Source organism: Hakea prostrata, chromosome 1, assembly GCF_041222555.1.
Source record: "Hakea prostrata isolate BN-2017 chromosome 1, UWA_Hpros_2, whole genome shotgun sequence".
In the NCBI taxonomy this organism is placed as follows: Eukaryota; Viridiplantae; Streptophyta; class Magnoliopsida; order Proteales; family Proteaceae; genus Hakea; species Hakea prostrata.
The window spans coordinates 16,380,666-16,405,826 of NC_142600.1; the positions used below are offsets into that span (position 1 = coordinate 16,380,666).

Here is a 25,161-nt window from a genome sequence, read left to right on the forward strand (position 1 = left end):
ACCCAACATTTTTACTAAAAAAGGAATATGACATAAAACTTTGTTGTAGTTTTAGCAAATAAAAAAAAGTAGAGATAACGTTGCTCTATCTATTCAAACAAAAAATCCCCAAGGCGAAATTTATTGTGTCTCTTGTTCAGCACGAAGTCTTGGAGACTGATGTGATAATTGCAATCACTATACTTGTTCTTCACAATTGATTATCTCTATCTTAACATAACGTTAGTATCTACAACATAGTACCTGAATTGAGTTGAAATTTTATATAACTACCCCAATATCTAACTAGAAAAACTACCCCAATATCTAACTAGATACAATAACTTTATCAATTAATACTGAAGATGTATGACATAGAATTTGAAATCAAGCAGAAAACTTTCTTAAGATTTTTATCTTTTGATTTTAGAAGTGAAATTTCTGTTGAAAACTTAGGGTTTTATTATATTATAGGTTCCACTTGAGCTTATGAGCTTTAGATCACAATAAAGCTGGGTCACCCAGCATAATTTTGTAAATAACTGTTCTAGTAAGGCTGCATACGTTATAACCGCTCTTAGACCAAGTGAGAAAAACCCTGTACATGGAGGATCTACATAATTAAAAAGAATAATAAAAGAACCTTAGAAATACATGTGACAAATATGATACAGTAGTTAAAAAGAATCCTAGAAATACATATGACAAATATGATAAAGTAATTCTCCTTTTAGGGTAAGAATAACTGACACGCAAGGAGTTCAATGAAGCTTTATTTGTTTTATTTCAATGAAGAATAAAAGAACCCTAGAAATACATGTGACAAATATGATACAGTAGTTCAAAAGAATCCTAGAAATACATATGACAAATATGATACAGTAGTTCAAGAAGAACAAGAGAACCCTAGAAATACATATGAAAAATATGATAAAGAAGTTCTCCTTTTAGGGTAAGAATAAATGACACGCAATGAGTTCAATGAAGTTTTATTTGTTTTATTTCCATCTTTCATCCTCTAAACCCAAAAATGAATACACGCTATCAAGATCCCAAATTGAATTGATTTGAACATTGTCATCACTTGTTCCATTTTCCAGCCTTGCTTCATCAGTGGTAGTTGAGTCTACAACGTGAGAACCCTAGAAATATATATGATAAATGTGATAAATAGTTTTCCTTTTTGGGTAAGAATAAATGACACGCAAGAAGTTAAATGAAGTTTTATTTGTTTTATTTCCATCTTTCATCCTCTAAACCCAAAAATGAATACACACTATTAAGATCCCAAATTGAATTGATTTGAACATTGTCATTACTTGTTCCATTTTCCAGCCTTGCTTCATCAGTGGTAGTTGAGTCTACTGCAGTCATCTTACTAGTTGGCAAGTCAACATCAAAGCTGCAGCAAGATGGGTTTGTTTTTCTTCCAATACCTCCATCATCCGTTGCAACCTTGGCTACTTGAATCTCATCATCACAGGCAACTGGTAAGAAATCTGAATTTGGAAAATCTGAGACAACAAGCTCGTTAGTGTCGGTATTTATGAACAAATCTGAGAAGTCTGAGACTCCCAGGATCGAATTCTCTCCACCCGCTGCAAGTTCAAGATTATTTGAGTTCATTTGATTTCCTTCACGTTCTGGGGAAGAACCTTTGTTGCACTCTGTTGCTTTGGCCTGAATGGACTGATCTTTGTTTTCTAACTTCTCTATGGGCAACTCCAATGATGAAATTCCTTCCAGTTTCTTATTTTGAAGCCCCGTCTGTTTCTTTCTTAATTTTTTACCATGAACTTTTCTGCTCAAATTCGTGTTCCAGTAGTTCTTGATTTCGTTGTCCGTTCTTCCAGGAATTCTTCCTGCTATCAAAGACCATCTGCAAAATCAAAGTTTTATGATCATCAAATTCCAATCAGTCCACATTTCTATGAATCATGAACCATGAGCTTATGGCAATTGCTGGGAATTCATAAATTTTTCTGCTCATTCATTGAAACATAGAGAAAGAAAGGTGCATCTCATGATAATTAAGACCTTGCTAATGTATTGCAAATGAATTGAGACTGCAGCTTTAACATTTCTAACCATCCTTGGTTTGAAGACTCTGGGTCTACGACATATTTTAAAACCTGATCCTTCTTCTTTTTTGCTTTCAGTTTAGAATTGTTCCAGTCCCGGAATTAGTTCCCAGAATAGACACCAAACACAGCCATTACTTGACTCTTCCATGCACCGTAGGCGTGCGTCCGTGCTTGTGAGCGCGCGCGCGCGGTGTGATTGTACAAAAGAGGATCCATTCTTCTCTGAGGTTTACGTACCATCATTTGGAATACAAAAACTGCAGTTTTAGACCTCTAAAGTAGGTATATTTGGCTACGATTTCAACAACAGAAAATGTCTCTTCAGAAAGTTACATAGTTGGCTTTAATAATCAAACATATATTGATTAATTATGAGATGACAGAGACTGTAACAAAGTAACTAGATTAAATATATGTAAGATCTGGAGCATATTTTCTGTGTGTCCAGGTGTTCTTATTCTTTACATTGTTTTCGTCTCAATCTAAGAAAGTAATAAATTAAAGAGAAGAAGGAAGAAAAAATCAAAGTTGAGGTGACTGGCCTGTTACCGAGAAGCTTATAAAGTCTGATAATGAGATCTTCTTCATCCTCGGAAATGTTACCTCTTTTTATGTCTGGCCTTAGATAGTTCAACCATCTGAGCCTGCAACTCCTCCCATATCGCTTCAAACCTGCAAAATTTAATTAATATTAAGACTTACCACCACTTATCCATGCATTAATGTCTCATCACTACGTATCTATTTCATGCATGCAGAGCAGATGAGATGAATGAAGACCTTACCTGCCTTCAGAGGGACCACATTCCATTTCCCTTCACCATGGGTGTTAATATAGTTCATAAGTATTCTATCCTCTTCAGCAGACCATGCTCCTCTCTTCACTTCCTCTTTCTCACAGCATCTACATACCTTCTTGCTCTCACTTTCACCACTACCACCACCCATTTCTCTCTCTCTTTCGGGTTCTGAAGTCTCAAGAGATCGATGACATACAAGAGCCGCAGATGCCTTACTTATAGAGACATCATGACCTAGATGATGCTTCTTTTTAGGCGTTAATATAACAACGATGATAATAAACGTGAAGAAAGTCATTTGTCGAGTAGCAATCATCTATCCAACTATCCTACCAATCACGTGCAGAATCTCAGGCTCAGCTACCATAATTAGAACTCGATTCATCGTTGGTTCCCATTGCGCAGGACTCCTCATGTGACCAAGTCTACACCATTAATAACAAAACAGAAGAAATAAGAAAGGGGAAAGACCGGCCTTGAACAGTTGCACGCACTTACATTCTCTCATTTTTTTCTGGACAAATATAAAGAGAGAATAGGAAGAAGACAGTGAGCACAAAAGGAAATTTGAAAAAGCATAAGCCATAGGCCTTACAAGGCCAAAGAGGCCGTAAGTTAAAAGTGGAGCAAGTTGTATGGAAAGTAGGCCATAAGGCGTAGCCCTTACATGCTCGGAAGTTACACCAAAGCCCAGTTTATAGGTTCCACTGTTTCTGCTCCCCTTCTACACTAGGCTTGTTCTGAATCTTAGGAATCCTACCTCTGCTTCACTTGCCAAGTTGTTTTTTTACTGGGGTATATACCAGAGAAAGTTAGGGTTTAGGAGCTGAATCACAGCCGCAGAGATGTGAAGAATTTAATATGTTGCTTCTGCACGTCAAATTCGGATGTTTTTTTTACAGGAATCTATAGTTGAGGAAGAGATTGAACTGCTTCGGCTTCTTTTGACATCAATCAGCCTTGCTGTTGCCTGTTATACTTTCTGGGTTCGCCTATGAAGCCTACACTAGCCCACCTGGAAGTGTTGGAAAGAGAGAGTCAGAGAAGTCGATGTTGCTGACTGTAGGACTGTGTTTCGTTACGTGGAAAGAAGGGAAGGCTAAAGCCCAGGACCTGAGACAATCAAAGAACTGGAATTTTCTGCATTCTTCTTTTTATCCCTAGAAGACCCGTAGTCAATGATCAATCAATGATGAAGTCTTTTTCCAAGCGGTGCTGGACACCTTTTAGTAGGGCTGCGGCTGCTCCACCGATTTCACGTTTTCGTCCACTTCACTCCGTCATTTGTTTTATTTATGCCCGCCCCTCAATTATTTCTTGCGTGGGTCAGGTTCTGCCAAACAATGAGATCTATTTTTCAAAACCCTAATAGGCATTCTATTTATCAGGAAAATTACAGTGCCAAAAACATGAACCTAATAATTTTGAGGAGTGTAGGAATGGACTAATAATGTCAAACAAGTTTCAACAATAATCTCATTTTACTCATGGGTGTGAGGACAACGCAATTTATGATCAATCAATAAGAAATTTGGAGACAAACAAAAATTCTTCACTCAATTGAGGACAGTCATTATTAAATTGTTTGATGCGATATGATCAAACAAATTTTTAACCAACTTCTTGAATTTTTGAAAAACACCAAGAATTTCAGATTTAAGAGTCAAATGATAAAACCAAATAAACCTACTAAAAGCATCATCAAATATCACTCAATTGAGTAGGTGAAGGCCCCCAAATATTCGAATAAATCAAGTCTAATGGATGTTCTAAAATAAAAATAGAATGTTCAAAGAGAGTGCTGGCAAGCACTATAAATAAAAAATAAAAAAATCATTCTCTTTGGTAAACGGTAAATCAAAACTAGTAACTAAATGTTGAACAATTCGAAATTTGGGGTGGCCAATTTGGAGAGAGACTAGTCCTTTCACCAATGAGACCCTTTGCATGATCGTGAAAATTCTGCTAGGGGGAGAGATGAAACTGGTGAAGCTCATTGTTAGTCCTACCCTGGGGAAGACACTTCTCTATTTTGCGATCCTTCACATAATGTACATCAGGATAAAATTCAAAAATGACATTGTAATATCTTGTAAATTGTGAAACAAAGAGCAATTTCTTTATTGATATCAGAAACATGTAGAACATCTTGAAGAATCAAATAACCAAATGGGTTTAAAGAAAAATTACCAGTATTCATGATGGCCAAGGATGTCTCATTACCCATTTGCACCTAATCTTCTCCATGATATGGTTGAGGTGAATTAATGGACCCAAAATCAGAGGTCATACGATGGGTTGCACCCGAATCTGGATACCAGGCTGGATCCATAACTGATGTGGAGTTATAAGTTGAAAAATTCGTTGCAATAGATACATTTGACCTACTTTTAAAAGCATGGTTAAAACGCTAGCTGCCTACAATCTAAAGCTTTGTGCACTCTTCGGTTGCAATGACAAAATTCAGCAGTTGAAAAATGTTGAAACCATTGGTATTCTTAAAATTCTAAAACCATTTGCATTAGGGAAAGTCTAATCCATGAATAATGGATTAATCATAACGACTAGAAAAGGGCCAACCTCTATTATTGCAGCCTCAGCCATCAAAACGACCTCTATTTGGTTGCAAAATGGGGTAGATTAAGGTTTAAGAACAACAATGGTTTCAGAACCAACAACCACGTTGGCTGAGGGTTGTAAATCAAGGGAAGCAAACTCAACTTTTAATTGGATCTCTTGGGTTAATAGCATACCACACAATTCATTATAAGAAACTGGATTCTCACCAATAGAATTAGAGGTAACAAATGCAACATATTTAGGACCAGGACCATTTAAAATATATATAAGTGCAAATCATCATTGGTTACAGTCTTCCCAATAATAGAAGCTAATTGATCCGCAACAATTCTAATCTTAAAAAGATATTCATGAATGGTGTTACCTCCCTTTTTTATATTTTGAATATGATGAAGACGAAGTTGTATGATCCATGTAGTGGAGGAAGTGGAGTAGAGCCTTTCTAGTTGATCTTAAGACTTCTTTAGCATTGGTGCAATGATTACTTGGGCATGCACATCTTTGTCAATGATCCAGTGAGCCAGCACATTAAGAGCTGATCTTGGCATATCTAATGATTGTACGTCGGATTAGGAACTTGCAATGGAAGGATGGAAGCTGTGGAAGATTAATCCGCAACAGTGGGTGGTGGGCATGAATCGGTCCCATCAATAATCCCATATAGATTATATGTACGCGGCAGTGGAATAAGATGAGACTTCCACATGAGATATATAGTTACTTTCGTTCAGCTTGATGGAGAAAAAAGTTATTGAGGGAGGGAAACGTGTGGCATGGAGACCGACCTTGGCTTTTGATGCCAGGTTGAAATTGATATTTTATGTGAGAAAGAAGGAGAAATAGAGAAGAAGACACAAGGTTTTAACGTGGTTCAGTTGCTTGATTCAACCTATGGCCACGATAGAGAAGCTGTTACGATTTTGTATTAATTATTGATATTGAATGGTATGTACACTAAGTTACAATTCTTGAATTTCAAATATCGATTGGACAAGAGTGATAATCGTTTTAGAGAGACTCCAACTCCTAATGTTTGATTGAAACAACTTGAGGTAATTCACTTGAGATAAAAACTCTTCAAACTTGACCTCTGTGATTTGTTGTGGTAGAGTTTCCGTGGGGCTTGTCGAGGTTCACCAACAATTACAAATCAAATTCTTTGTATGATGTTGGTGAGATCCCTAAGCCTAGATATGCATGTCTAAGTAGCTTTTTTAGGTGTGTGTTTGACAGAATCTGTGTACAGATCAAGAAGGCTTTTCTATCATACTCTATATTCATCTGCTATTTTGGTTTTCTTTGAAACTTATTTTCAGTGATTAGGACTACATTAGTTTGGTGTCAAATACGAGGGAATGGCAGATAGTTGATGATTGCTGAATTCTACTTTCCTCTGAAGGTTGCTTGTGTAAGTGAGTCTGGTTCAACTTCTCTTTCTCAAGATTATTTTTCCGGGATGGGGAGAGCTGATGCAGTTTGTAAATACAAGGAGGGCGAAAATGAACTGAACCATGAAACTGGACCAACCATGGGCTAAGATATGGAATTTTGAGTGTCCAAAACGTTGTGTGCTGTGCTTTATAACTTTGGGTTCACTTAGTCAGTTAGCCAATGCCACAAGCCCAACATTGGCAATTGAGGTTCTACATGGGATTAGATAGTCATTTGTCTTTGTCAGTAAAATCATTAGGTTCCTATAATTTGAGTTTCTATTCCTTTGCAAGTTTTATGGGAGATTTGCATGGGTATCTGGAGTCTTCACATGCACATTCGCCACTGGGAGCACTCGTGCAAGCATCACCCAATCTGGGATTTCTGCATTGCCATGGAGGCAGCTTCATACTTCCATTTTTCATTGTGCCTACATGCAGAAGCCAGGAAGCTTGCAGGCCATGCTTACAGGTAGCTGCATTCTTTTCTCCAAGTTTTATTTGTTGCTATTTGTTCAATTATCTTCATTAGCAAGGGGAGGTTTTTTATTTTTGTGGTAAAGCAGTTCATAGAAAAGGAGGGCCCTAGCCTCCCACGATTTGGAAAGCAACCCCTTGAATTCCATGTGGTGTGTGTGGCTGTGTGGGACAGCAAACCTTGGTGAGAGGCACTCTCCTAGTTTGAGGTAGACCTACACATCCTTCATCTTCTCTTCTTTTATATAGATGTTTCTCGCCTTGTTTTTACTGAAAGCCTCGGATCCTTGTTTTCAGTTATGCATGGTGCTACAGAGGCAGGTCCAATTTGCAGGATTCCTAGGCTATTTTTGTTAACTAAGAAGAAAAAAGAGAAGACATACTGAAAAATTATGCTGATACAATGATTGTTTTATCTCCTCAAATATCAAATATTCGACCTTATTTAGTATGACCTCAAACAGAACTACTTAAAAGGCTAGAATCCATATGTAGTTGACTCCATTTAGTAGGGACAGCGATTCTTGTTATTGTTTCTTTTCGCCAACCTTGATCATATTCTACCTTCAGTCTTCCCTCTAACTTGTCCTGTCTCCTTCTACAGTTCTGTCTTATCCACCTTCTTCGTCTTCAACTCTCTGGGGCTCTCATCACCTCCATCTTGTGTGGTGGTCTTCCTCTTCTTGCAATTTGAATGAATCGAACGAGGATTGAACAAATGAGAGCATCTGCTTCAAAAAAATCACGGAAGAGAAAAGTGAGAAGCCAATAGGGATAAATCTGACCTTTGGGGGTCTAGATAAAAATTACCTAAAAAAAAAAGAATAAGGGCAAATTGGTCTATAGAAACAATAATTTGTCATTAAATTGATTTTTTCTATTACACAGGGAGACAGATACAAAGTTTTTAGTTTTTTTGGATTAAAAATGACATAAACCAAACTTCAGGGGGTCATGAAAATTACCTTAATTTTCAGCACTCTATTCATAGTCTCATTCGTTCCTAGAATTTCTTACCCAAAAATGATAAGAAAAAGCAAGCAACAAAATGCAGGGGTGGAAATCAAACCTATTATCTATGGCTGGGAAATAAGTGCTTCTTAAATCTATCGAACTTACCATCAACAACTATGCTGCTTCCCACTTTACTCTTCCCATATCCCATCATGAAAAGATAAAAAAAGATACGATAAATTTTCTATGGGGAGGAAAAGAAAATTTGTTGGGTGTCATGGGAGCAGCTGTGCCAATCAAAAGATAGTGGTGGGTTAGGCCTTAGGGATCCTTACTTACAGATTTTGGCCCTGTTATGCAAATTAGCTTGGAAAGTTTGGAATACTATGGATGTATATTGGGTAAGATTCTTGAAGCAAATTTATTTTCCCAATTCTGATTTCCTATCTACTGCGGCTGGTTCTAATCCCTTCTTGGGCATGGAGAAGTATTCAAGAGGGCAGGAAGATTCTTAAAACAAGCTTAGTATGAACTGTGGGGGATGGAACATCCATCCAAGTATGGGAAGATCTGTGGATCCTCTCAAGTCAGATTTTAAAATCAAAAGTTGCAACCAGAGATCACAGGGGAATTGTTTGGGTCTTTAAGTTAATTGATGGAGAGTCAGAACATGGATGAGGGATCTAATTAATGAAGTGTTTGACCAAGCGGATGCGAGGGAGATTCTAAAAAGAAGAATCAGCTTAATCTCTAGGGAAGACATAAGAGTTTGGGGTTCAGCAAGAAGTGGAATATTTTCTGTAAAATCTACTTATCATCACATCCTAAATTTGAAAGAGAGGGAAAGAAGCATCCAGCTATCATCATCAGTGGTTTCTTACAAAGCTAAAATTGATTCGGTGGTATGGGAAAAAATCTGGAATTGTCATTCAGCTCCAAAAATCAAATATATGTTGTGGAGAGCGTGTGCAAGAGCATTACCTTTGGCGGTTGAGTTATCCAAGAGGATCGAGAACTTTGACCTAGATGCAGCAAATGTGGTGAGTTGGAATCTATCGATCATATCTTGTTGGACTGTTATTTTGCGCATAGGGTGTGGTTCGCATCCCCTCTGTCTTTCTCGCCGCCCGAATCCTATGATGCACAAGGCGATCAGTGAATGGAAGCTATGCTTACCGAAGGATAAAAAGGGTTTTAAGGAAGTCTCATCGCTTATAGCCTATGTTTGCTGGAGAATCTGAAAAGCTAGAAACTAACTTATCTTCGAAGGTGTGCAATGGACTCTGGAGAAGGTTGTTGAGAAAGCGGTGGTGGAGGCGATCAAAGGGCAGAGATCCTGAACCGAAGGGAGGAGTCGTCTTGTGTTGGTGATCGGTGGATGTGTCCTCCTATTGTGTTCGTGAAAATTAATGTGGATGCAGCTCTTAACAGGGGTGGGAGTGGGTAGGGCTTAGTTTGTAGAGATTCGAGGGGAAGGCCCATTAATGGGTTAGCAATCCCAACCTATTTCGACTCGATCCTTGTTGGTGAGATTTTGGCATTGCGTGAAGCTATTTTAGTTGCCTTGGAGGACAATTTTTGCAATGTCCTGATGGAATCAGATTCTACGAAAGTGATTAGGTTCATGACCAAGCTGGAGTTGATTCTAGTGGACATTCAAAGCTTGGTGTGGGATGTGGTAATTTTTGCATCTTGGCTCCAAAATGTTTCTTTTTGTTTTGTTAAAAGGGAGTGCAATGTTGTGGCTGACTTCCTTGCTGGTAAGGTTGTGTTTGTAGCGTGCCGAACTCTTTGGCCTAGTTTGGATCCTGGATTTCTTTATTTATTTAATCTTGATGCCTTGTGTGGTCGCACATGTATACATAGACCTATTTCTACCTTAAAAAAATGAAAAAATTAAAAGAAAAAGTAACCTAGGATTCTTACTTCAATGTCTCCTCAATCTTATCTTTTAATTTCCTAGACTAGTAAAATTTTAGCGTTCTTTGATCTTTCACCTTCATAATTGCGAATCCTTAGGTTCTCTCTCATTCATCACCTAACTTGGACTTCCAAAAATAGAAAGGATAACTTACTTTCCAAAGACAGATCATCATCAATCAAAATCAACCATATAAATCAACAATGGCTGCTAGAATGTCTGTCAAGTTGTGCCTCTTTCTCTATGTTGATAAAGCTTTTAAACACCAAACTCAAAAAGTTAAGTTGTCAATAATATATGAAACACGTGAAAAATCCCATAATTTAATTGCAGGTTTTGAGTATAAAGCTATCTATAGATGGTGGATATGGAACTGCGTATCAAAACGTAGCAATGACTTGTTGGTAGACAAAATGCATAAAGCTTTGGTGAACCTAAGTAACAAATTCTGAGTATAGTTCTTCTATTCTGAAGGTAAGACATAATTACTTTGATCCATTGTTACCATATACCTAAAGGGTTTTGTTTTATTAATATTCAAAAGTAGAACCTTCTTGAATGTATAGAGCGAATCAATGAATGTTAGAATCATGATATTCCCTATCCTTAGGATAAAATATCTTGATTCACGAATTCTACCAAAATAAGACATGTCATGGAATGAAGTGATTATTTCAGGGAGTAAAAAAAAAAAAAGAAGACAAGCCAATGGGAATGGAATAAAAACCAATGAAGAAAAAATCAACGAAATATTGCTGAAATTAAATGGGTAATATTTTTGTTATATCGCTATAGGTGACACGAAATGAAGCCCCAAAATAAAGGTACCAAAAATTGTCGAAAAGTTGAAACTCGTACTGTCTAATAAGGGCCTGTTTGGTTACTTGAGTCTGTAGATTTCAAAAATCTAGAGATTTCAAATCTCTGGAGTCATGGTTCATAAAATTAACTATTTAGATAGCCTGAATCTTTGGAATGAAATTAGTAAGGGCCTGTTTGGTTACATGAGTCTCTAAATTTCAAATATCTTGAGATTTCAAATCTATGGAGTCTTAATTTATAAAATTAAATGTTTGGTTGTTGAATGAAATTTGTGGATTAATCTTAAAAAACTATTTAATCGACGTGATTTTTGTGAATGTGCAAATGTATAGCTTTTTTGAAATCTCTCGGTTTCACCCCTTACCCATAAATCTACAGATCCACGTTTTTAGTGTAAAAAGGTAAATCTCTAGATTTCATGAATTTGGAGATTTTTACAACCAAACGGGTATAATTCTTAGATTCATGAATCCAGAGATTTCAAATATCCTAAAAAAATATTTATTGAGTTATGGTTCAAATGTTTAACGTTTTTATAGTAGTGGTGAAATCTCTGGATTTCACCTCATACCCATAAATCTACAGATTCACATTTTTAGTATAAAAAGGTGAATCTCTAGATTTCATGAATCCAAGAATTCACACAATCAAACGGGTAAAAATCTCCCATTTGTGAATCCAGACATTTGAAATCTCTGGATTCACTTAACCAAACAGGCGCTAACCCTTGAGATGGAACTTTGAAACTCTGTGCTCAAGCCTTAACCCTTGAGATTTTTTTGGTTTCACATTTTCATGGTATGGTCTTAACTCTTAACTACTGTTGACCAAACTGCCCCCAAAATTGTCGACATCAATCTATTTTGAAACCATCTTCAACAAAATTACATCTGGGATCTCTAAAGTCTTTTTCTAATTAATTATGTTTGTGTGGCAAGGCAGATTAAATTGACTGACAGAATTGTTTTTAGTACTTCCTAGGAGGATGGAACCCCTAAGATCACGTTTTGATGCACAATTAACACATCATTATCACCCAAAAATAAAAATAAAAACAATTCTTCATGGCACGATCATTTTTAATTTATTTGACATCTTTGGGTTATCAAAGGAACATATTTTTACTACTTAATTAGTTGCGTGGTTTTTAATTAAACATTGGAGTGAGAAGAAGTGAAACGAAAAAAATCCCTTGCATGTCAGTATCCCTTTATGCTGATGTAAAACACTACATGATCAGAATTTTTTTTCTTTTCTTATAAGTAAGCATGGTAAGATAATGCACTAAATGCTGGATCACTAAAGTTGTTTGTGCTAACTTTGCATTATCATTACATTATTCAAATCACATATATGCATTGAAAAGATTATTATTAAAAAAAACAAAAAAAAAACTGTGTTAGATTTATATTATAAAATAGAAAAAATATATTAGATAACAAATTAAAAGCTAAAGAATCTTTTATCACAAGTCCCTTTCCTAATGAAACTGAGGGACTCTGAAGCAGGTCCCCAGGATCTAAATGAACTTCTTTTGGCACCGGTAACAACGCATTGAAAAAATCAACCTCGAGGGGTGGCTTAGTTGTTGGAGCTTCCACATAAGAAGTCAAAGTTCGAATCCCTCGGGGTCCAGAGGCGAAGCCCCTTTCTATATTAATTATATAAAAGCTCTCCTGATGATGTAATCGTGGTACACGCAAGCTGGCCCGAATGAACCTTAAATCAAAAAAAAAATGCAGTGAAAAAATCCACATATCTTTTTCTTTTTCTTTTTTTTTTTTTTTGTTTGCCAACCTCGGTTTCCAAGGTTTTGCCCTGACTAATCTGGCGTTCGATCCGGGTTGCACACCTAGCTATGGTGGGTGAGTCTCCCAGGGGGGATTTTTTGCATCCACAAGGTTTCGATACCTGAACCTTGCGGACCAAGCTGTTTACCACTTGGACCAACCCCCGTTGGTAAAAATCCACATATCTATTGGTTGAAACCACAATTTTATGTCACACTTCCTAAAATGTTTCTAATATAAAATGAATTGAACTCTTATCCCAAAAAAATGAATTACAAATTAATTAACAAGTGAGCAAGGTAAAACTTTTCGGCAAAATTGGCCGAATTTTCAGTGAACTCTGCCTGATTCGTTAAGAAGCGAACCGAAACAACCGTTGAATTTCGAAAATGTAAGATATCTCCAATTTTTCAACGATATCTTGCTTTTTTATCAAAATTTCACAACTTTTAGTGATTTTGCACGATTTCTCACCAACCCCTCTCTCCTTCTTTCTCTCATGTCATCTCGGGTTGGTTGCCACAAATTATAAAAAGAAGAAAAAAAAAGAGAATGTGTGGTGTTGAAGATTCAAACATGGCTAATGTAAATAATGTTCACTTCACCCAAGGTTTACCATGTTATTCACGTTATTGTATTCTCTTTCGTCTCACCTTCTCTTGTTATTTATGTTATTTTATTTTCCTTTCTCTCACCTAATCTTATCTACTACCATTAACAATCATTTTTTAAGTTTTAATTTATTTTATTTTCATTAAGTTTTTACATACATTGTCTTTTAGCAACTACAAAGAAAGGCAAACGGAACACTGTCATCTACCTACCCTTAGACACCAAATTCAACCATCTTGGGCGTAACGCAAATTGATTACATTAATAATCAAGCAACACTTGCTGATTATTTCCACTACTGTTCAAACATGAGAAAAACATACATCACCTTGGGATAAAAAAAAATGTATCCTCCTCTTTTAATGGTTAGCTTGCTAAAAAAAATGAAAATATGTAACAATGTTCGCAATACAATGCAACATTTTTACTAAAAAAGACAATATTACATAAAAGTATGTTGTAATTTTAGCAAATAAAAAAATAATAGTGATAAAGTTCTCTATTTATTCAAACAAAAAATTCCCAGCAAAATTTATTGTTTCTCTTGTTCAGCACGAAGTCTTGGGGTCTGATGTGATAATTGCAATCATTTGGATGGGATAAGTGATAAATTTGCATGCTTAGATTTATCTGTATATTTATTATTCATAAAATTTCTATATTTGATTATATATATAGATTTTATTTGGGATAAAGTTTGAGCTGCGAAAAGAGGATATTGAGATATACTTACTCAAAAAGTTTCAACACAATTCAATGTACTATGTTGCGGATACTTACGTTGTGTTAGGATAGAGATCATCTTTGGCAAGAATATTAGAAAAACTACCCCTATATCTAGCTAGATACAATAACTTAATCAATTAATACTGAAGATGTATGTGAGTCATTGATTTTGAAATAAAAGAACCCTAGAAATACATATGACAAATATGACAAAGTAGTTCAAAGAAGAACAAGAAAACCCTAAAAATACATATATGTGACAAATATGATAGGGTAGTTACTCCTTTAGGGTAAGGATAAATGACACGCAAGGAGTTCAATGAAGTTTTATTTATTGTATTTCCATCTTTCATCCTCTAAACCCAAAAATGAATACACGCTATCAAGATCCCAAATTGAATTGATTTGAACATTGTCATTACTTGTTCCATTTTCCAGCCTTGCTTCAGTAGTGGTAGTAGAGTCTACTGCAATCATCTTACTAGTTGGCAAATCAACATCAAAGCTGCAGCAAGATGGGTTTGTTTTCCTTCCAATACCTCCATCATCCGTTGCAACCTTGGCTACTTGAATCTCATCATCACAGGGAACTGGAAAGAAATCTGAATTTAGAAAATCTGAGGTAACAAGCTCGTTGGTGTCGGTATTTATGAACAAATCTGAGAAGTCTGAGACTCCCAGGATCGAATTCTCTCCACCCGCTGCAAGTTCAAGATTATTAGAGTTCATATGATTTCCTTCACGTTCTGGGGAAGAACCCTTGTTGCACTCTGTTGCTTTGGCCTGAATGGACTGATCTTTGTTTTCTAACTTCTCTATGGGCAACTCCAATGATGAAATTCCTTCCAGTTTCTTATTTTTAGGCCTCGTAGGTTTCTTTCTTAATTTTTTACCATGAACTTTTATGCTCAAAATCGTGTTCCAGTAGTTTTTGATTTCGTTGTCTGTTCTTCCAGGAATTCTTCCTGCTATCAAAGACCATCTGCAAAATCAAAGTTTTATGATCATCAAAATCCAATCAGTCCACATTTTTATGAATTATGAACCATGAGCTTATGGCAATTGCTGGGAATTCATAAAATTTTCTGCTCATTCATTGAAACATAGAGAAAAAATGTGCATCTCATGATAATTAAGATCGAGCTAATGCATTGCAAATGAATTGAGACTGCAGCTTTAACATATCTAACCATCACTGATTTGAAGACTCTGGGTCTACGACATATTTCAAAACCTGATCCTCCTTTTTTGCTTTCAGTTTAGAATGTGTTTCAGTCCCAGAATTAGTTCCCAGAATAGACACCAAACACAGCTACACTTAACTCATCCATACTCTGACCAAAAAAAAAACTCATCTATACAGCGTAGGCGCGTGTGCGTGTGATTGTACAAAAGAGGATCCATTCTCCTCTAATTAAGGTTTACCATCATTTGGAAATGAAAAACTGCAATTTTAGACCTCTAAAGTAGGTATATTTGGCTACGATTTCAACAACAGAAAATATCTCTTCAGAAAGTTACAATGTTGGCTTTAATAATCAAACGTATTTTGCATGGAACCCACAAGTACTGGCACCACAAGAAAGTAAGATTATTAATAAATTATGAGATGATAGAGACTGTTACAAGGTATACACTAGATTAATATATATATATATAAGATCTGGAGCATATTTTCTTTGTGTCCTTATTCTTTACGTGCTTTCATCTCAATCTAAGAAAGTAATAAATTAAAGAGAAAAAGGAAGAAAAAATCAAAGTTGAGGTGACTGGCCTGTTACCGAGAAGCTTATGAAGTCTGATAATGAGATCTTCTTCATCCTCGGATATGTTACCTCTCTTTATATCTGGCCTTAGATAGTTCAACCATCTGAGCCTGCAACTCCTCCCACATCGCTTCAAACCTGCAAAATTTTATTAATATTAAGACTTACCACCACGTACCCATGCATTGTCTCATCACTACGTATCCATTTCATGCATGCAGAGCAGATGAGATGAATGAAGACCTTACCTGCCATCAGAGGGACCACTCTCCATTTCCCTTCACCATGGGTGTTAATATAGTTCATAAGTCTTTCATCCTCTTCAACAGACCATGCTCCTCTCTTCACTTCCTCTTTCTCACAGCATCTACATACCCTCTTGCTCTCACTTTCACCACTACCAGCACCCATCTCTCTCTCTCTTTCGGGTTCTGAAGTCACAAGAGATCGATGACATACAAGAGCCGCAGATGCCTTACTTATAGAGACATCATGACCTAGATGATGCTTCTTTTTAGGCGTTAATATAACAACGATGATAATAAACGTGAAGAAAGTCATTTGTCGAGTAGCAATCATCTATCCAACTATCCTACCAATCACGTGCAGAATCTCAGGCTCAGCTACCATAATTAGAACTCGATTCATCGTTGGTTCCCATTGCACAGGACTCCTCATGTGACCAAGTCTACACCATTAATAACAAAACAGAAGAAATAAGAAAGGGGAAAGACAGGCCTTGAACAGTTGCACGCACTTACATTCTCTCATTCTTTTTCTGGACAAATAAAAAGAGAGAATAGGAAGAAGACAAGTGACTACAAAAGGAAATTTGACAAAGCATAAGCCATAGAGGCCTTAACAAGGCCAAAGAGGTCATAAGTTAAAAGTGGAGCAAGTTGTATGTGTTGGAATTCATTAATAAATTAAATGTCCAGGGCAAATCTGGAAACTCACATATTATAACAGTTGCAAAATATAGGTTATATATTTGTAACTACCGCATCACTAGAAAAATAGTGATTCATTACGTAAGTTTTCAAAAGATGTGGAAATTATTCCCTTTGTTAGTGATTGTGGAATCTTCCTGTAGAGCTTTGATGGTGAAACGAGAACGTGGATCAGATTTACTTCCGCTGTGAATACTTCATTATTTAAGAAAGCGAATCAAGGTAAGGATCTTTTCCCTATCAATTAAATTGAATTGATATATAAGGATCTTTCCCCTGTCAATTAAATTGAATTGATTATATATATATATAGTCCTTACAGTAAGGAAAGTAGGCCATAAGGCGTAGTCCTTACATGCTCGGAAGTTACACCAAAGCCCACTTTATAGGTTCGCTGTTTCTGCTCCCCTTCTACACTAGGCTTGTTCTGAATCTTAGGAATCCTACCTCTGCTTCACTTGCCAAGTTGTTTTTTTTACTGGGATACGGTTTCGGAGTTGAATCACAGCCGCAGAGATGTGAAGAATTTAATAAGTTGCTTCTTTGCACGTCGAATTCGGATGTTTTACAGGAATCTATCGTTGAGGAAGAGATTGAACGGCTTCTTTTGATATCAATCAACCTTGCTGTTGCCTGTTATACTTTCTGGGTTCGCCTTTGAAGACTACACTAGCCCACCTGGAAGTGTTGGAAAGAGAGAAGCCGATGCTGGTGACTGTAGGACTGTGTTTCTATCCGAGTTTTTTGTGCGGGAGGTATATGATGGTCAATCAATTGCCTTTTAGCCAAGGACCTGAAACAATCAAAGAACTGGGATTTTCTGTAATCTTCTTTTTATGCCCTAGAAGACCTGGAATCAATCAATGATGGAAGTCTCCGTCCAAGTGGTGGACACCTTTTAGTGGAGCAGCTGCTGCTCGTACGATTTCCACCTTTCGTCCACTTCACTCCGTCATTTATTTTGTTTATGCCCTTCAATTATTTCTTGGGTGGGTCACTTTCAATTAAGGTTTCGCCAAACAAGGAGATTATTTCCCAAAACCCTAAAAACTGTAGTCTTGAAAGCATGACCCCAATAATTTTGAGGAGTGCAGGAATGAACTAATAATGTCAAACACGTCTCAACAGTATATGTATTTCTCTGTACAATAGTCTCATTTTACTCATGGGTGTGAGGACCGTTGAAAATAATAATAATTAAAGAGAGCAAGAGACAAGAAGAGAGAGAGAGAACACATAAAATAATAACTACATTAATTTACAATGAATTAATACATAGCTTTATATAGAAACAAAGTCCTTCTTCATAGTGTTCTTGGAGTCATTCTTTGTATAGTTCTAGGAGTCATGTGGTTGTGGTGCTAGGACTCTAGTGTTTTAGTTTACATAGAATATTGATTAGGAGTCTGTAGCAATTAGTATCAAACTCTCCTTTGAGTTGCCTAGTGTCTTTGTGAGTACCAATTGTAGAGTTCTTCTTGGATGTAATAACTGGTGTTTGATCAGCTGTAGGACTTCTAACAACAGTAGAACTTTTAGAAGTTTGATCAGTAGTGGAACTCTTGGAATCAATCATAGCTGCATATGCTTGAGATGAAGTGGTGGCTAGGATGTTGGTTGATTTTCCATACATATCCCTAATAAGGACAAAGCAACTTATGGTCAATCCTTGAATCAATGAGAAAATTGGAGACAAACAGAAATTATTCACTGAGGACAATCATTAAGAAATTATTCACTGAGGACAAGTCTAACAGATGTTCAAAAATGGAAAGTAGAATGTTCAAAGGAGAGTTTATGACTCTTCCCTTGCTGACAAACACTATAAATAAAAAGAAAAATCATTCTCTCTGGTAAACGGTAAATCAAAACTAGTAACTAAATGTTGAACAATTCGAAAATTGCAGTGGCCCATTCGGGAATGCCACTAAGAGAGACTAGCCCTTTCACCAATGAGACCCTTTGCATGATCGTGAAAATTCTGCTAGGGGGAGAGATGAAACTAGTAAAGCCCATTGTTAGTCCTACCCTCTAGAAACACTTATCTATTTTGCGATCCTTCACATAATGTACGCTAGGATAAAATTCAAAAATGGCATTGTCATCTCTTGTAAATTGTGAAATAGAGAACAATTTTTTCTTATTATCAGAAACATGTAGAACATCTTGAAGAATCAAAGAACCAGATGGGTTTAAAGAAAAATCACCAAATATTCATGATGGGCAAGGATGTCTCATGGCCAATTTGCACTTGATCTTCTCCATGATATGGTTGAGGTGAATTGATGGACCCAAAATCAGAGGTCATACGATGGGTTGCACCTGAATTTGGATACCAGGCTGGATCCATAACTGATGTGGAGTTATAAGTTGAAAAATTTGTTGCAATAGATGCATTTGACCTACTTTGAAAAGCATGGCTAAAACATTGCCTCCAGTTCGATCAAAGCTTTGTGCCCTCTTCGGTTGCAATGACAAATTCAGCAGTTGAAAAATGCTAAAATCTACTGATATTGTTAAAATTCTAAAATCCATTTGCATTAGGGAAAGTCTGATCCATGAGTAGCGGACTAATTATAACGACTGGAAAAGGGCCAACCTCTATTATTGCGGCCTCGGCCACCAAAACAACCTCTATTGGTTGGGAAATGGGGTAGATTAGGTTTAAGAACAACAATGGTTTCAGAACCAACAACAAATTCGTTGGATGAGGGTTGTAAATCAAGGGAAGCAAACTCAACTTTTAGTTGGATCTCCTGGGTTAATAGCATACCACACAATTCATTATAAGAAACTGGATTCTCACCAATAGAACTAGAGGTAACAAGTGCAACATATTCCAGACGAGGACCATTTAAAATATATAAGTGCAAATCCTCATTGGTTACATTCTTGCCAATAGAAGCTTATTGATCTGCAACAATTTTAATGTTAAAAAGATATTCATGAATAGTGTTACCTCCCTTTTTAATATTTTGAAGATGAAGACGAAGTTGTATGACCCATGTAGTGGAGGAAGTGAAGTAGAGCCTTTCTAGTTGATCCTATAACAGTGGGTGGTGGGCATGAATCGTTCCCATCAATAATCCCATATAGATTGTAGGTACGCAATAGTGGAATAAGTTGAGACTTCCACATGAGATATATAGTTACTTTCGTTCAGCTTGATGGAGAAAAAAATTATTGAGGGAGGGAAACGTGTGGCATGGAGACCGACCTGGGCTTCTGATGCCATGTTGAAATCGATATTTTATGTGAGAAAGAAGAAGGAGAAATAGAGAAAAAGATACAAGGTTTTAATGTGGTTCAGTTGCTTGATTCACCCTACGTCCATGATAGAGAAGCTGTTATGATTTTGTATTAATTATTGATATTGAATGGAATGTACACTAAGTTACAATTCCTGAATTTTAAATCTCGATTGGACAAGAGTGAGAACCGTTTTGGAGAGTCCAACTCGTGAGGTATTTGATTTAACTTTGATTTTGAGTTTCAATTTGAATCTATTTGAAATGAGATCTCCATGTTTGATTGAAACAACATGAGATAAAAACTCTTCAAACTTGACCTCTGTGATTTGTTGTGGTGGAGTCCCTGTGGGGCTCGTGGAGGTTCACCAACGATTACAAATCAAATTATTTGCATGAAGTTGGTGAGATCCCTATGCCTAAATATGCATGTCTAGGTAGCTTTTTTAGGTTTGTGTTTGATAGAATCCATGTAAAGATCAGGAAGGCTTTTCTATCATACTCTATATGTAAAACTCTGACTAAGGCTATGGTGGGGGTGGGTTGGAGTGGGGATGGGATACTTTCTAGCAAAATAAGAGTCATAACAGTGTTGAGTACTGAGAAGATTTTTGCAAATTACTGGACTAGACAGATAGGAGTTTAATGGATAAGATTATAGAAATTAATTATTGATTTCGTCTAGTCAGAAGCCTATAACTTTCTTGTAACGGTTATATTATGGAACCAACCCCTGGACTAGACTCTACTTGTGAGGAAGTCTTTAACACCAGATTCGTTGAGTATCCTTTCAGAAACAATAGTCAAAGTCTATAGATTTCATTAGATTGGGGTTTCAAAACTAAAATTCACAAGGTTAATGGTGTGTACGTAGGAGATCTTCATACACTTTGTACACGATTTAGGAACATTAGTTTCATATCTTATTTTTGTATATATTTAGTTTCATTTTCTTTTATAATTCAATCTTCTAAATTAAAGTATTCATTTCTCACTCTCCTATCTCATGTGAAATTAGATTTTTTTAATTCCTTTCTTAATGAGTTAGCAATAGTGTCACGAAATTTCATAATATGGGTTCACAAAAATGAGTTTAACCATGAAATTAAGGGGTCTTTGTTTGATATCTCTACGGTTCTCAAATTGTAATACAAAAGATTTAATAGCTATGATTACAAAGATTAGGATGTAATACCCTTTGGATCTCAAAAACATCATATGTCATGATCCAAGAGCTTATGAAACAAAATTTTGAGATTAGGTCAAATCTGGGAGAAGAGTTGAGACATGAGTATCTACCAATCAAACCATTTTTAGACAGTAAACATATTACCAAAAAAATGAATAAATATAGGAGAGGAAGAGATATTTTAAATAGAAAAGGTTTAAGCATATGCATCATGACTTTATTACCGTTTTTATTTGGTAAAAGCTTGTGCTAATTTGCATCATTTGAGAATGCTAAATTATTTAAATATTAATATAAAATAATCAAAATAACCTAAGATCTTTTAAAATCCAATTCAACAGAGCTATCTAATGCCATGGAAAATGAAGAACAATCACCTCTATGTGCATGGAATATTCTAATTCAAACACAATGACAGTGGACATATCACAGAACCTTACATAATACTTAAAAAAAAATGAGTTATTTATCATCATAAAGAGAAACAAATGAGACCATCACATCTATAAATGAAAGATATAATTTAGGGATAATTACAGGCCAACTTGAACTTATTGCACCTTAACCAATACTTTTCAAAATTACTAATCCAACCTAGCTAAGTCACAATTACTAATGCCGCCTACGTTAAGACGTAGACTGTGATGTGGCATCTTTATATTCCTCAAAACCCCAAAATACCCTATACACTCACTTATTAACCCTTAGCAATTGGGAGAAAAATAACATAACCGTTTATTCTAAGAAAAACACCAATAAATAAAGAATGATTGAATAAAACTCAAATAGAAACCGAAGAGGAAGGAAAATGAATTCAACTCAAATTGTAAATTGAATATCACCTAAAATATTTTCTAAATAAAGGGGAAGGGGGAAACCAAATCGGATTTAGATTTTACCTATTTCTTATTCAAAATAAATGATGCTTAGTGAAGGTGGGAAACCAAATGGGATTTGGATTTTCATTTCTTTAATTCAAAATAAATGAAGTTTAGTGATGGTGGGAAACCAAATGGGATTTCGATTTTACCCATTTCATTAATTCAAAATAAATGAAGTTTAGGTAAAATTGACATTTAATATGGTTTTTATAAATGGGGTAGCATTGTCTTTTGATTTCTTAATTTTAATGAAGGGCAAATTAGACATACATATTCAAAATTAACGGCTACTTAACACCGTTATGAAGGAGGGGGGCAATAGTAATTTCGTAAAGAACAGGGTTTTATTAGTAATAAAATCAAACTAAAGGGGGCAACAGTAATTATTCCTATAATTTAATAATGAAAAAACGAAATTAATGCAACCTTAACCAATATTATAGCAGACTAAAAGCTGGTTAAGAAAAAATGGTCTTTAAACTAGACTTGAGGTAGGCCAAGGCATACCTAAAGCTAAATACTGAAAATAAATTATTAAACTTGCAAATGGGAGGAAAATCTGCTAGATATGCTAGTCACGTCATGTAATATTAAACTGATGATCATATAAACCAGAAAATGCCAAAAGTGGCAGCCAATTTCAAAAGAAAGCAAGTGGTTTATCTCCACCGCTAGTGGAAGAGGGACATATGCACTTGCTGCCGGTAGAAAAAACAACTAATAAAATGTGTTACCTAGTTTTTTCTTTGGCATAATTTATATTCATGTTTAATTTATGCATAATAATAATTATAATAATAAATCATGCATGACAAGATATAATCTATTATATAACATAAATTATGTTTGGTATAATATATTGTGTGTTATTGGTTTGGTTTTGGATAATCTGGTATGCAACTATATATCCAGTTTTGATTTAAGTTTTGGATTGCTTTTATTGGTTTGGTTGATATTCCAAAAGCCAAAATATTGTAAAAGTAAAGATGAGAACAAGGTGGAGGTTTGAGAAAGATAAGTAAGTTTTTGTTCCCTCTCTAGTCTCTCTGCATCTCCCTCTCTAGTCATTCTGCTATAGTGAAGTGGATCAATGCGTGTTTAGTTCTCATTGCTCAATTTAATTTTATTGTAATGAAGAAAAAAATAATTGTTAGAATGGTTGCAGAGTTTGCACAGTGATGTGTTTGATCGGATTTGGAATTTGTTTATTTTAGGCAAGTTCGTCATGTATAATATAATATACTGAAAGTTTGTACACAGGATTTAATGAAGATCAATGATGTCTTTCATGGTTGTTTCTACAGTTTTTGGGACCAGATTTGGTACTTGCTGTTAATATACAGAGTGAGACATTGGATATATAGTTGGGATCGTTAGTCTAAAGATGATAGGAATAGGCCATTTTTCCTTGGATGCTTTTATTTTCTTAATTGGTTTTACAATATTTTTCTTTATTTTTATTTTGGTACATGAAAAACAGTGCATACATATTAGGATTTTAATAATTTTAAATGTTACTTGTTATTCCATGTATATGTTTCTTCTGAATTAGGATGATGATTTTTTTTAATTAAAAAAAGAAGAAGGTATTTTTGGCAATGGTTTCTGCCGTCACTAAAAATAAGTAACCAAACAATTCTTCGGCGCAAAAAATCACATTTTTGTGAAGCATAGCCCTTATTTTTTGCGATGGTTTTGTACTGTTGATATCATCTTATATCTCAGGGCAAATAGGAATTGAAACCATTTTTTGTTGTGGATTGAATAACAAAAATTGAATTATATAGAATTTGGTAAAAATCAGGAAATAAGGAGAAACTGAGCCAAGACATAGGCTCTTTCAGGGATTGATATTTCGCCCGGTTCGCCGAATTCGCTACCCAGCGAAGCCCCAAGTTGCTATTAAAACAACTTTATGAGTTTTAAACTTTTAAAGTAATATATAATATATAATATAAATATGCAAACGGTATGGTAATGTCATTTTGTCAAGTGTCAACTGTCATGTTTTAAAATATAAAAAAAAAAAATACCTAATAGTCAAATCATGTCTCCCACTCAACAAGTCAGGTAAGAGATGTCACTATTCTTTTCTTTTTTTTTAATAATATTATCGTCTTACATGAACCACGTGTGTGGTTCATGTGGTTCAAATGCATATACTGTTCATCTTCTTCCTCCATCTTTGCCTGAAAGTCGTTGATGCTCCATGGACGGTGGTGTTGCAACTTGCAAGTCAGCTTGCGATAGTGGTGTTATTGTCGGAAATCGCTGGTTCGGTGAGAAAAAGGCGAGATATCCCACCGATATTATTTTGCCCCTTGGTTTCGGTTTGCCAAGAGGCGAAATCATCGAATTTCGGCGATATTTCGCCGAAATTCGGTGAAAAAAAGTTCCATGGGCTCTTTTTGTATCATTTTTCACTATCACTCATTCTTATTTATAAAAATATCTCATGAAAAACAACTTTGAATCAAAAGAGAAAATTCATTTGGCAACTATCAAAATAATTGATTATAATGTGAAAATAGTTTGGGAATTGAATGTATATGTAAACAGTTATAGAACATTGGGGAGAGATTTCTTTTCATCCATCTTCTACGTTGGTCTTATTTAACCACAGGTTGGCTCAGTTGGCAAAAAAGCAATCAACACCTTCATGAAGGAGGCCGGTTAGAGTTTAAATCCCCTAAAGACGAAGCTCCGCCTATATTAATTATATAAAAACGCCCCTAAGAGCAAGGTTGGTTGGTTCTATTCCATAAGTTCGAGAGGCGGATTGAATAATGCATCAATTCACTATTATTCAGGCAGATAATGTTCAACAAAATTTAACTGAAGTGCATGTAAATAAGCTGGCCTGGATGAACCTTAGATCCATAAAAATACATCGATATTATTTAAATGCAAAGCATTGTTGCAAAATAAATACTACTTTCGAGTTCTGCAATT

General features: G+C 35.7%; 2 protein-coding genes across 2 annotated transcripts; both read right to left on the reverse strand.

Annotated features, from left to right (window-relative positions):
- Positions 1 to 1,212: 1,212 nt before the first annotated feature.
- LOC149027874 (transcription factor MYB1-like) lies at positions 1,213 to 3,011 on the reverse strand. Its single transcript, XM_089143937.1, has 4 exons — positions 2,849 to 3,011; positions 2,606 to 2,735; positions 1,389 to 1,858; positions 1,213 to 1,340 (listed from the first exon to the last, which is right to left on the reverse strand). Exons 1-4 carry the CDS (start codon positions 3,009 to 3,011, stop codon positions 1,213 to 1,215), a joined length of 891 nt encoding a protein of 296 aa, XP_089000063.1.
- An 11,491-nt stretch (positions 3,012 to 14,502) lies between these two features.
- LOC149027875 (uncharacterized) lies at positions 14,503 to 16,352 on the reverse strand. The gene is made up of 4 exons (XM_089144047.1): positions 16,190 to 16,352; positions 15,950 to 16,079; positions 14,688 to 15,157; positions 14,503 to 14,639 (listed from the first exon to the last, which is right to left on the reverse strand). Exons 1-4 carry the CDS (start codon positions 16,350 to 16,352, stop codon positions 14,503 to 14,505), a joined length of 900 nt encoding a protein of 299 aa, XP_089000173.1.
- Between the last annotated feature and the right edge of the window lie 8,809 nt (positions 16,353 to 25,161).